General features: G+C 32.5%; 1 protein-coding gene across 2 annotated transcripts in view; it reads right to left on the minus strand.

Moving 5' to 3' along the window:
- LOC106881525 (dedicator of cytokinesis protein 1) overlaps positions 1-13,826 on the minus strand; it is a 184,512-nt gene that overhangs the window by 12,936 nt on the left and 157,750 nt on the right. For both annotated transcript variants that reach the window (XR_008263483.1, XM_014931942.2), the window contains exons 36-50: positions 13,704-13,789; positions 12,005-12,161; positions 10,690-10,821; positions 9,304-9,423; positions 7,634-7,723; positions 7,390-7,494; positions 6,454-6,540; positions 5,959-6,013; positions 5,643-5,724; positions 5,132-5,204; positions 4,679-4,765; positions 4,417-4,590; positions 3,780-3,872; positions 3,495-3,626; positions 2,000-2,103 (exon numbers count right to left, since the gene is read on the minus strand). Coding sequence is in view for 1 of the 2 variants with exons in the window: in XM_014931942.2 (XP_014787428.1) it covers positions 2,000-2,103; positions 3,495-3,626; positions 3,780-3,872; positions 4,417-4,590; positions 4,679-4,765; positions 5,132-5,204; positions 5,643-5,724; positions 5,959-6,013; positions 6,454-6,540; positions 7,390-7,494; positions 7,634-7,723; positions 9,304-9,423; positions 10,690-10,821; positions 12,005-12,161; positions 13,704-13,789 (1,577 nt within the window). In the remaining variant the exon portion in view is untranslated. The remainder of the gene's footprint in view (positions 1-1,999; positions 2,104-3,494; positions 3,627-3,779; positions 3,873-4,416; positions 4,591-4,678; positions 4,766-5,131; positions 5,205-5,642; positions 5,725-5,958; positions 6,014-6,453; positions 6,541-7,389; positions 7,495-7,633; positions 7,724-9,303; positions 9,424-10,689; positions 10,822-12,004; positions 12,162-13,703; positions 13,790-13,826) is intronic.

The following is a 13,826-nucleotide window of genomic DNA, read 5'->3' on the forward strand; positions in this document are numbered from 1 at the left end:
TTTCACTACATTTTGTAATGCAATTACATACACGCACACAAAGTGATGCACTTTGAATTTCCACAAACTGCCAACATGACAATGCCAACTGTTGATACATGACATAATATTGGGTCATCCCATGAATAATGCAGTTTTTTCATATTTCTTTTATTATTCAAAATTGAGATAAGCAAAGATCTTTTTTAATCTAAAATATACTCTCCACCATTTTCTACAATGCTCTTCCATCTATGTGGTAGACTTGCAAGGCCCCTCTTCTAAAATTCACTTGTCCATGATGGAAAAATACTCCTCCAGTACTGTTCTGACCTTGTCTGCAGAATTTATATTTTTTTCCATCCTAATGATTTTGAAGACTGCAGAATAATTGATAAACAGATGGAGCAATGTCTGGCGAATGTGGTGGGTGGGGCACCGTTTCCCATTCAAACTGCTCTGGCCTTTGGAATGTCATCCTCATTGTATTTTGTTGAGCATTATCCTGATGGAAGAACATCTTTTGTCTTGAAACCAAAGATGGTCATTTTCCTTCTAGCACTGACTTGAATGTCTGGTTGAATGACCAAATCCAAGCTCCTCTACTAGTTCCTCAACAGTTATAATGGGATTTTGTTCCACCAAGATTTTCAGGACGTCCTTGTCGAGCTCTACAGATCTTCCAGGGCAAGGCTCATCTAGGCTGTAGTTTCCAGCTCAGAATTTCTGGAACCACAGTTGACACTGACTTATGCTTTTAGCCAATCCCCATATACTGCATTAATATTGCTTGCATTGTTGCCTTTATAGAACTCATAAAGGCAAATATGCTCCTTTGTCACTTCCATCATAACTTTGAAAAAATAACTGTTAAAATCGAACTGCACTCTTCAAACTTGCACTATAAGAAAAAGGTAAAATTATTATCTGCTTTTATAGCAAGTTGATGTAGGTAGTTTATTCTGTCCCCTTCCAACTTTAGTTCATGCAATTGAAAAAAGCCACATTATTCATGGGATGACTTAATACATAGTCTTGCAGTGTCTATGTTATCAATATATACTTTGTTACAAATAAGATTTTATTTCTAATATGGTCTCTAAATGAATCATTTCCTAGAATAACTTGCTTTGAGTCAAACAAAAAATAATAAAAAAAAAACAATGGTTCCAACATATTTGGCAAATTGGGCAACACTACACATTGAGTGACTTGTTCATTACTATAGCATTTTTTTAGCCATGAAATTTCAGAGATATAGATTGAAGATAACAGGAAAGTATTAATGAACAATAAAAAATGAATATATTATGTTCCCTTCTTCACTCCCAATTAATCTTTTGCTCACTGCTTCTTATTTACATACAAAAATAGCAACATAATAACACAGGGCTCTAAAGTCATTTATGTTTAGCAGAAAAAGAAAAGACTTTACATATTTGATATCTGGCAATACTAGTTAACTGTGTGCATATATGTGTGAAAGATTAACAATCAAAAATATAAGTAGGAAGATCTAAAAATCTATACTTCAGATCTTTGACAGCCCCTTTCTATATTGACATCCTAGAAGTAAACATTCAAAGATAAAATTAGGTCCATCCTCAAACTGGTCTTCTACAAAAAAAAAGAGTGGGTATCACTAAATTTGGTTTGCAAGTCACTGCTAACTGAATGTAAGCATAACAAAAAGGTACTCACATTTAATAGATAAGCATTTCCATTAGCCATATATATAGGAAACTATTCAATAAACAAAATTTTAGTTGTACACAAGTGTGAAGGAAATTATAGCACATAGGCCTATCATGCACATATTGATACCATTTGCTCATCTAGAGAAACCAGTGCAAGCTGGATGAATGAATTGTGTGACACAGAAGCCCTCATACCACTTCTTTCAAAAATAACTGATATTCTGGCAAAATGAAGAATTTCTAACATGGTATTAATTAAAAAAGAAAAAGGAAATTAATAAAAAAAAGTGTTATTGTAAACAAAGCTTGTTTTGTTTACTTACTCAGCTATAGCTACTATTGAACTATTACTGTATCTTGGAGAAGAGGACATTGATAAAGAAGATTGATTTCTTCTCATGGCATTGGTGATATCTTTCTCTGCAATCTGTCAATTTAAATTAGAAACACAAATTTATTAGTCAAACAACTGTTCCCAAGAAATCAGGAGCTCAAAGTTTTGAGTTCATTGTGAATTCTTTAAAGCTTCTTAGGTGCTAGCAAAAATACAAACACTTTCTCTCCAATGAGCATTTTAAAAGAGGAATACAAAGTAGTTGGTGACTGATCTGCCTACACAACCAGTATGATGCCAAAATCTTTGCACCAACTATGAGGATGTATTGCTCATAAGACCAGTTTACATATATAAATGAAAATACAAAGTGAATATGGTGGGATGGAAGTAAAACTATATACATATACCAAGCACTCCAATGCCTCCATCAGGAACTCACTCTCTCATCTCACTGAACAACAGATTTCCACATTTCATATACAGCCTCATATACACTGTAGTTAGTCTAGTTGACCACATTAATTTCATTTTATGCTAATTATTCATAGCTGCAAATATATCTTGTTGCTGATCCATCCAAATCAATTGATTGAATGGTAAAATCAACATAATTTTCAGTGATTTCCTAGTTGTCTGACAAAGTTTATTTTGCTGTACCTGTAAATAACATAAGCTGTATTATCTCAAGGATATCACTAGGATTTTTAATATCTTCCACTCATATTAGACAAGAGGCTCAAGCTTATTTTTAAATGATTAACATATAAAGCTAGTCACTCCTCATCAATACACAAATCAAACTTTCACACTGTAAATCATAAATCAAACAATCAGTTAACCCCTGATGGAGATTCTCCAGTGACTAATTAGCTAAATTTGTTCCGGCAACTTAGAGTTTCCTTTTCAACCACAAGTAACTGCTTTTCTGAATCTGTTGAGTTTGTCACACTTTCACTCAAATCTAGTCAGAGTACTTGCTTTTCTTCCTTCCTTTACCATGTTTAACTTCTCAGTAACATTTTATAACTCTTAATTAGGCAGTCAAGCAAATGAGGGAGCTTCCATGTGGTTGCTTGATCTTCTGCAAATAGTAACCAAATCTCCCTCATTAAAAATCAAGCCATCTTTGAAATGGAGTGATATACTGGATTATGTAGTCCTAGATATGTAATCCACACGAAAAGAAACTGGGTGGCCATAGCTGGAAAGCATTTGATCATAGCTCAGACAGAGCCAACCTAAGAACGATTCTTAACTTGCTTATATTAACCTACAAGACTTCAAACTCAATACTGACTGCGTTAACTTAACTCAGTTATACTAGTCCCTATCTTGATCTGGAAAAGCATGACCTCCATCACCACAAAATAACCTATAAAACAAGCTGACAATAAAGCATAAATAGACAGAAATGTCTGTAACAAATTTTAAAGTCCAAAGCATCAACCAATTGGAAATGAATGCATTTAAATTTTCCTTACCCGCAAACCACATTCCTCTTCAATGCAATCACACAGTTTAACAAACCGATGCTCCATATGAGCATGTAAAGGTTTTATTCCTTCAGGAGAAAGCCGTTTGTGTACCTGAAGGGCATCTCTCAACAAAGCACCCTAGGGAATAGCAGAAAATACAAAACTTACATCATTATAAACATTTAAAATATAATTTTTTTAAGATCAAGTAAAACTTACATTTCTATTTATCTACTAAAAACGTAAAATAGTTACAAAAAAGAAAGAAAGAAAAAAAAAATGAGAAATTACCTGCTCCAAAGTTAAACTCTTCAGCCTGGAAATCATGTCAACAGTATTTTTGTCATTTTCATGGTTCATTAGGAATTCAGCGGAATAAAACTCCTAGAGAGTGAATGAAAATACAATAAAAGGAACTTAGAAACTGTATTGCTTTTAATTAAAAAAAATAAATAAATAATAAATAAAAATTATCATGAAAATGAAGAATTCCTTGAAAATTTAGAATGAAATAGTGACCATTTCGAAGTCAACCAATCTGACACTGCTTCTATTCCTACAAAATCACCCATTTAAAAATCTTATTATTTAAATTAAAACTTCCCATCACAATTTTATGAAAGAATCTTTTGTATTATTTTAAGATACAAACTTAATAGAGAAAAATGTTAGCTACTAGTCTATTTAAATTCTTGATAAATTTCAAAATGGATTCTATGATCAGTTTTAATTTTTTTAATACTATATTTGCTTATTTTGTTTTACTATCTATTTGCTTGTCTAAGCTTGGGTAGAACTACTCATACATTTTCAGGGTCTCCTAGCAATATAAAATTTTATCAAACAACAGTGCAGTAAAGACAAAAAAATGTTTATGTAACTATTTTTTTGCAAGAAATATGGAAAAGATTTCAGAAAGCATATTTACTTTGTAGTTGAGAATGCCCTTGTTAACTGCAGGATCAACAACTCCACTCAATAACATAGTAAGCTGGTCAACCCTCAAACTAGGATCTTTGTTATGCTGGCCTATAAGTCCTTGAAGTTTCTTATTTGTTGTTTCTAGCGTTTCAATTGCAGTTTCAAGTGGACTAACTTCAACCTGAACAGAAAATAAAACAAAATTATTATGTATCACAGAAAGATGGTTTAAAAAACTGATAAAATTGTAAGGGAAATTTCAAACTCACCACTTCAGTAGAGACAACAGGAAACCAGCGAAGAATCCCTGGAAGTGGATGGGATATAACTAAAATTGTGCGTTCCAACCACATGTCCTATAAAGTAGAACAGATTGTGTCAATAAAAATTAGAAAACTGGCTCAAAATCTTTGCATTACAAATAACATATAAACATTTTTTAAATGCATTTCTTAATATTAATGAAACACAATTAGCAAATTAAACAATGAATAAGACAACTAAATGTAGAGCATGCTAAATGTTAACCTGCATTATTGTGACAAAAGTCACTTGATTTTATAAACTATATAGAATGATATTAAAACTATCTTAAGCTATACAATAAATCAATAAAAAGAAAACTACTGCTAGAAATAAAGGTGTTAATTTTTCTAAAGATTATATTTTTTATGCATATTTATCTGTTATGAAATATTTTAAAACACTAATTGAAAGTTTACCTTCACATCTTTGACATTGTCATCCATTCGTCGAGAATAGGTAAACTTTTGGACTTCATTGACCATATAGTAGCTGATAATTAGAAAAGTTAAAAATCAAGTCAGTACTCTGAAAATCATCATCATTTAATGTCCACTTTCCATGCTGGCATGGGTTTGACAGTTTGACTGGAACTAGTAAGACTGAGAGCTGCACTAGGCTCCAGTCTGATTTGGCTGATGGTTTATATAGCTGGATGCCCTTCCTAACGCCAACCACTCTAAAAGTGTAATAGGCACTTTTTACATGCCACTAGCATGGGTGCTATTTATATGAACCTGCAACAGCCACAACTATGATCTCATGAGTGCCATTTACATGATACTGGCAATAGCCATGACTATGATTTCACTTGGTTTAACAAGTTTTCTCAAGCACAACATATCGCCATGGTTTTGGTCACTTGTCATTGCATGAAGATCAATATAAACCAGTAAGATGAAATAACAAAATAGTAAGATCAGAACTTACCTTAAGATTGATTCACTCACTGTCTTGTTCTTAAATTGACTTTTCAGATCTAAACATGGTGTAACTGCATTAATCTGCAGGTCTGTCTCTTAGTTAAAGAAACATAAAATGGCACAACATTGCAAATTTTAAGCACTATTAGATGTAATGCAGGAATTCACCAAGACTAGATTTCTTTTTTAATTGATTAACATTCTATATAAACACAAAAGCTGTATATAAACAAATGGAAATATCTTAAAAATTACTAGCAATAATATTTTCATTTTCTGTATTTGAAGTAAAATAAAATGAAACATTCAGAAAGAAAGGATACACTGTTTGGGAGACAATTTAATATCATCCCCTGGAGTGGATAAAGTGGTCAGTTTCTGTGAAGAGAAAAGTAGGTAGGATAAATAATTTGTTTTCTACAAATGCTTATTAACCAGCCTCTAAATTCTGTAACATAAAGCATTGACTCAAAGAAACAAAACTAGACATACAAAATATGGACAACATTGAATTTTCTTAACATAAAAAAAGGCAACAAGAATACTGTCCATTTTACAAAATAACTTCTGATTCCAATAAATCTATATTCATCAAATTTGCTACAGTAATTTATTTCTCAAAATATTTCTTGAAGAAATGATCTCAATATTTACACAAATACTGCTGCTAATGATAACTGGCATTCAAGAAATAATTTTTGGTAAGATATTTTTTGAATGTATTGAATATTTCAAAAGAAACAACTAAAAATTCTAAGATTACTATAAAACTGAAACCTAAAGGCCACTATATACTATATAATCTGTTCACAACTTACTTCGGCATATGGAAACATTGTCAGCAAACGAGCACTGAAGTCTGTAAGCCTTTCATATTCTTTCCCTCGGTAAATGTATACTTGGTTCTAAATAGATGAAAGAGATTATTTTAATTAAACATAACAGTTAAGAAAAGTTTGGGCAACAGAAAGTTTTTTAACACGATTGATTTATAAACACTGACTGAGCTAGTAAGAAGGTTGATAATCTGGTTGTTTTATCTGACCTATGATAGTTAAGTAGCCAAACTAGCATATGTAAGATGCCTGGCATAATTGGTGGAGTAGTATTTGATCTGTGTTTTAGTTGTACAATCCCAACTGCAGTGTTGACAACAAATTTTTTGCTTAAAATATACAGTCCTCAACATTAAGATAGTGGAAAGTTTGTTGAACATGAAGCAATACAAATATTCATCCTATCAACTGTGATGTCCTCAAAGAATCTGCTTCACCTCTTTTGGTAACTAGTTTCATACACATCTATGCACAATCTTCTATACCATTCTCCACTGGTAACATTAGGAGCTCCCAAGGAGTTCCAACAATCTTTTAATGTAAAACAAAGTTGATGCACAAATGTTACTTTTAAAAGCAAGAATCACACTCTCTAATTCTCTCGAACATATAACTTAAAAGATCTCTCTAAGAGTTACCAATTACAGTTATCTTGAATGAAATCTATTCAAGACCAAAACAAAGAAACTTAGATTTCTCTTAGATGTTTAAGATATAACAGTTTGAAATGCATGATATTCTAAGTATTATTATCAGAGCATCCTACTCTGTAGTTGAAATATTTGCAGTACATCCAGGAATCATTTACAATTTGATGGTTACTCTTTTGTTTTAAGCGGCAAAAACCCAGAAATAGACTAAATTTAAGAATAAAAGGTGTTTAATAATAAGTTTCAAATTTAATATAACTTTACAAACCTGAAGAAAAGATGGAAAACCTTTGCCATAATAAGCAACACGAAAATATTCTGAGGCATATCTCAATGTTTTCATGATCTGAACATATAGGTCAGCTTGCCTTTTCTATAAATGAGACAAAATATTGGCAACATTCTATGAGAATACTAAACATTTCAGTCAACCATGTATAGAGATGATGACAACAATACCAACAAATGCATCATTTGGATATATAAGTTGCCTATGGTAAAGTGATACATACCAGTAATTCACTCAGGTGTTCATAATCGAAGAGTTCATTTTCATAGAGATTTGCTAGTTCTTTGCACAGTTCAATTCCTTTTTCCCACATCTGGAAAAAGAATGGCTTTATTGAAGAAGTGATCTCAATATTTATACAGAAATACTGCTGCTAATGACAATGATAACAGGCATTCAACAAGAAGAATGGTATTTCTTGTAAAGAATGAGAAAAGGAACATTGTTTTAGACAAATCTGTCTAAAAAATATTTGCAATAATTTTACGGATATTACATTTGTCAAACTATATTTTATTCATCTCAATTTATATGTGACATAGACAATTGGTGATTTTTAATCATGTTTTGAGAAGAATAAAATAGCAGTTGTGACATTTATAAATTATCCAAAGGATATTATTGATGGAAAATAAAAACAAAAACTTGCTAAACAAAGAATCAAAACAATATTTAGGGACTTGATTCTTAATCTGTAATACCTGTTACTCATATATAAAATATTTCTAAAGCTACAAACAGAGCTCAGGTATTGCAGATTGTATTGAGTGTATATATGTGATTAATTAAAAACACTAGAACTTATGAATTAAGTTAAAAAGAAAAATATGATGGTTAAAAACAGAAACTGACTGGGCTAGACAAACAAGATTTGCACTTAAGAAGTGCATTAATAAAGAAGCTTTGAAAATAAATTTTTACATGTGTACAAGGCATCAGAGATATTGAAGTGAAACATGAAATGGAATATGGTTCATCTTGAGATCATTAGTGACAATTAGGGTCTGAGTGTGAATTTGAAACTTTGTTCTTTATACAGAATCTTCAATGTTCATATCTACTATGAGAGAGCCCCATATCAAATTTTGGGAAGGATAAAATAAAAGTAGAATAACCTTCATTCATTCGATATGCATAAGTCTTACATGGATAAATATGCAAAGACAGTTTTAGCCATCAGCAATCCTAAGCCCCTAAAAAGTTTTGAGACTGAAATTCGAATAGTAGACCTGATTACTCTTCTCAGATTTAAGCAAAAGCAATATAATAATTACTTAGCTTTTAACCTCTATACTGAAATATGTTGTAAATGTTCCATGCTGGCACGGAACACAGATACTAAATAATAATGATGACCGAGACCTTTGGAAATGTGCTGTGCGTGAGAAGACCCGGCAAGCCAAGTAAGATCGTTGCCAGTGCCCCTAGACTGGCTCTTGTGCGGGTGGCACATGAGATGCACCATTTTGAGCGTGGCCGTTGCCAGTACCGCCTGACTGGCTCCCGTAGGATTTTCGAGTGAGATTGTTGTCAGTGCCCCTGGACTGGCTTGTGCGGGTAGCACATAAAAGACACCATTTCGAGCGTGGCCGTTTTCGTGCGGGTGACACGTAAAAGCACCCACTACACTCTCTGAGTGGTTGGCGTTAGGAAGGGCATCCAGCTGTAGAAACTCTGCCAAATTAGATTGGAGCCTGGTGTTGCCATCCGGTTTCACCAGTCCTCAGTCAAATCGTCCAACCCATGCTAGCATGGAAAGCGGACGTTAAACGATGATGATGATGATGTAAATAGGAAGATGCCAATGTTGACTATGACTAAATAGGGCTCACTGTCATTAGCCTATTATAGCAGTGTATCAAGAGTTATCAGCAGAGACATAATGATACTTACCTTGCCTCTCTCAAAGTAATCAATCATGTCATAATATAACCTCTCTTTCAGTGTTAATTGGTTCTGGTACTCAGGGTACTGATGACTCATTAGTACAGGTGGAACTGATTTATCAGACCACTGAATAACATAAAAGATATTATACATTCATTTGGCAAGAAAGTATATTTGCAAGATTAAAATAAATATAAAAAATAAAAACAGTAATTTGCATTAAATTTTCCTTGAGCTTTATCAAAATGTAATGTTAAAGAGAGCATTTTAATAATACTTTTTATTTTTCACAGAGTAAAATGACAGAATATCAGTAATACTATCTCAGTAACATATGTATATAATATAGATTGATTTCAGCAGTGCAACTTCCATATATAGCAAAACATTGAAATTCACACCAAAACACCAATAAAATATTCATGAATTTTAAAAAATATAATATTCCTACTTACAGATACTGACAAAAATAGAAAGAAAAAATTCAAACATACTCTCATATGCTTGAAATTTTAAAATTTAAACAAGCAGTAGTAAATTGGTAGAGAAGGTTATCTGTTATTAAGTGATGTCTATACAGAGTAGTATATAATAGGCTGCTACAGATAAATTAAGGTTTTCGCAATCCAAGTGCTTTCTCAGTTACAGAAAGTGAAAAGCTGCAGAAGATTTTTGCTTTCCTCTCATCCATCAAAAACACTTATCAATCTCAAGTATACTAACATCAAGATGTATAAGTCTGCTGTCAGAGAACTGTCTTCCTTAGATTTAAAGGCCATTGTCACTGATCCTCTGTACTATTATGAATTTAATGGTAATCATATTTAATTCCCAATGACATATTTTATATAATAATAGTACTCAATATAATGAGAAATGATAAACTAAGCTGAAAAAAATAATATAGTCCCCCCAAAATTGATATAGTCCTTTTATTTTTGTTCAACATGGTTGAAACAGTAAGGGCCCATACTTGTAGCAAAACAATAAAAACCACTCAAAATGTTGAAGTAATTAGGATTTGTTATTTTGTTTGAATTTTTAGAGTTGTCAAAAGAACATTACTGCTTAACAAGAAAATGAAATATTAATAAATTAGTCATGTATTCAACAAGACACAAACACCATTTATAAATATATATAAAACAATACACATTGCTTTACTAAATAAAGTCCAGATGTAACTTTTTTTTTATTTAATATTTTTTAAAACTTTATTTCTTCAGTGGTAGCTATTTTATCAACTCAGTCTGGTTCAAACTCAGAAGATACATGGACACAACTAATAAAAGATATATGGACACAACTGATTCTACCAATCTGCCTAACAAAACATAAAATGAAACTTGGGTGGGAGGAAATATTTTTTAGATACTGTAGTTCTGTACTTACTTCAAGCATATTAGCATACAAGTTGAGGGCACAGGCAGCTTCAGTAAAATTATCACAGTCTAAATGCAGGTCACACAGTTTATGCAGGTAGCGAACATATAGTTCTTCACGACAAATTTCATGATAAAAATTCTTTAAAAAGAAAACAAAAAACATTGAATAATGAAACCAATTGTAAGATAAAAGTTAACTTACATTATCATCCCATTAAAAAAAACAAAAAAAAAAAACAAAAAAAAAACAGAAAAAAAAAAAGATATAATTTTTACATCTTTTTTCATGCCAGAAAGATAGGGAGATTTTCAAATAATGGACATTTGCATTCACAACTAAGCAGTTATCCTAAAAATTCAGTTGATAAATTATTAGAGTGAGGTACAATAATTTAAAAACACTTTGTCCAGTGTAGATTTTTTTTTATTATTTAATTCATGAAATAATTGCCTTAAATTATGTAGTTATAAAATATGAATTTAAAATTAAATCATGATATTGGAGGAATGGAGGAATTTCAACCATGTTTCGTGGTCTGCTACCACAACAGCTCTTTTATAGGATCCAGTTAGCTCAAGACATCATCAGGAGGAACCACGTCCAGTTTCGGCCCCTACTCCTCTACTGTTTTGACGTGGCGGAGCCACCCCCTTTCGGAGGTGTCTTCAGCTCTGGTGTTGGGTGCATGTCTTCTTTCACTGTTTGTGACTGTTCTAATTCAACTGTGGAATGTCCCTCGCTATGGTTATTTTCTGCTATGGCAGAATTGTTACCATACCAGGCAAAATGTCACTACGCATTTTGCCCATCTTTGCATTCTGAGTTCAAATGCCACCAGGGTCGACTTTGCCTTTCATTCTTTTGGTGTCAATATAATAAGTACCAGTTGAGCACGGGTGGATTAATCAACTTACTGCTTCCTCAAATTGCTGGCCTTGTGTCAAAATTTGAAACCAATATCTATATAGCTAACTCAAATTTTTTTAATGTCTATTTTTACATATCAAGATGAATGGGGTAGTTACTGTTAATTTAGATATTAGTGTGAGAACTGCTAGATTTCAGTATTTTTACTGCAGAATGTTTTTATGAAGTAAGACTGATGCTTGTTGTTACAATCAAGCAGACTGAGGCAAACAGATACCCTAACTAAAATCACAATGCACCACCTACAGAAAAAGTTAAATTCATTGCCATATGCTCAGTAGCCTATTACCTTAAAATAGCAGCCAATATGTAAACTTGAAGTAACTGACAGAAATTCTTAAAAGCAGAAATAGAAAATGTAAATGTCAGAGAGGAAAAAATCAGTACAACTTACCAACAAATTTACAATACAACTCATTCTATGATCCTTAACTTCATCTTGGATCATTGTTCTATACTGTAACAGCCGTTGTAGTAGCTTACGGATCATCTCAACAAATATCTCTCCTTGTTGTGCCATCTGTTTATGCTTTTCAAATAAATCTTTCAAGCTAACATAGATAGAAATATTAAATGAATTATATCAAGAAAATGTGATACCTCCAAAGGTTATCAGAAAATCAATGAAATATTAAAGAAAAAGTTATGACATTATCAGAAGAGCAATATTTGTGACTTTATTTAGGATCTCCAAGACTGATTAAGGCTTGAAGAAAAGAAGTAGCTTACTATCAGATGAGAAATCTGATTTGAGCACTTTCAACTGAGTGGATTTCACTAAAGGCCCCCATGGCCAGGTAGTGATATTAAACTCAAGACAAATTAAGTCTACCACCCAAAAACAGCAATAATTTCCCCAATGAATGTCCCCAGTTTCATTTACTAAATTTCACTCACAAGGCTTTCATTAACTATGGCTATGGTAGAAGACACATTCCCAAAGTGCAACAGAATGGGATTGAAAGCAAAGCCTCATTGTTGAGAAGTAAACCTATTAACCACATAACCATGCTTGCACCTTTACTGTTTTCCAGATGTATGCCACTCATTCTTTTGATAAAGATCAAGTCTGTTAAAAATTAATATTCATATACAAGCATTTAATGTTTTATATTAGCTTCTAAGTAGCTTGAGATTAGAACACAAAGGCTTTTTTTTTTAAAATTAGGATCCATGTAAGTTTATATAAATGATTTCTGACTTATGTTCAAGATCAGCAATTTGAAGGAGAGGGTGAGTTGGTACCATCAACTCCTGTACTGGTATTTTATTTTATCAACTCCCAATAAGCTGACCTTGATGGATTCAAATGCAGAATACAGAGAGCAGTGATTAAATACCACTAGGCATTTTGTTTGATGTCCTAACAATTCCGACAGTCTATTAATTTTAAGACTTGATAATGTCAATAATGTAAGTTGCATACAAATAGAAAATAGTACATTTTCATATTTTTTTCTCTTATAGGTGAAAGTGCATGAAGAAATGCTTCTAGGCAAAAAATAAGTCTTGGAAACTTTTTATTTTCAAGGTATAAAAATGCTCAACAATGGAATCATCATCATCATTTGACGTCCGTTTTCCATGCTGGCATGGGTTGGATGGTTTGACTAGAGACTGGCAATGTTTCTACAGGTGGATGCCCTTCCTAACGCCAACCACTCTGAGAGTGTAGTGGGTGCCTTTTACGTGCCATCAGCACAGGAGCCAGTCAGGCAACACAGGCATTGGCCACGTTTGGATGGTGCTTTTTACGTGCCACCAGCATGGAGAGCCAGTCAGGCAGTTCTGGCAGCAACACACACATGAATGAATGGTGCTTATTGTGTGCCTCCAGGACTAGTAACGGCCTTTCTCCCAAAGCCATCATATATAATGATATACCATATAACATTTAGAAAGAATCTGTAATTTTCACAGATATCATAATTTCCTAATTATGGGAAAATCTGAAAAAATCTTTATCAAACTAACAAATACATTCACCTAAATTCAAAACTCAATGGCTGAGTAAAATACCTGAAGCATGGATGACAACTGAAAAACTCATCACAAATATTTATTGGTAATTTGATATTTCTAAAAATACTTACATTTCATACATAAGTTCCATGTATTCTTCATCACCACAGCCACCTTCAACCAGTACATCAAGCTGAGTTACTATTTGGTTTTCAACCTAAAATAAATAAATAAATAAAATAAAACAGATAAAT

The sequence above is a fragment of the Octopus bimaculoides genome, chromosome 2, assembly GCF_001194135.2.
Source record: "Octopus bimaculoides isolate UCB-OBI-ISO-001 chromosome 2, ASM119413v2, whole genome shotgun sequence".
NCBI classification, from domain to species: domain Eukaryota; kingdom Metazoa; phylum Mollusca; class Cephalopoda; order Octopoda; family Octopodidae; genus Octopus; species Octopus bimaculoides.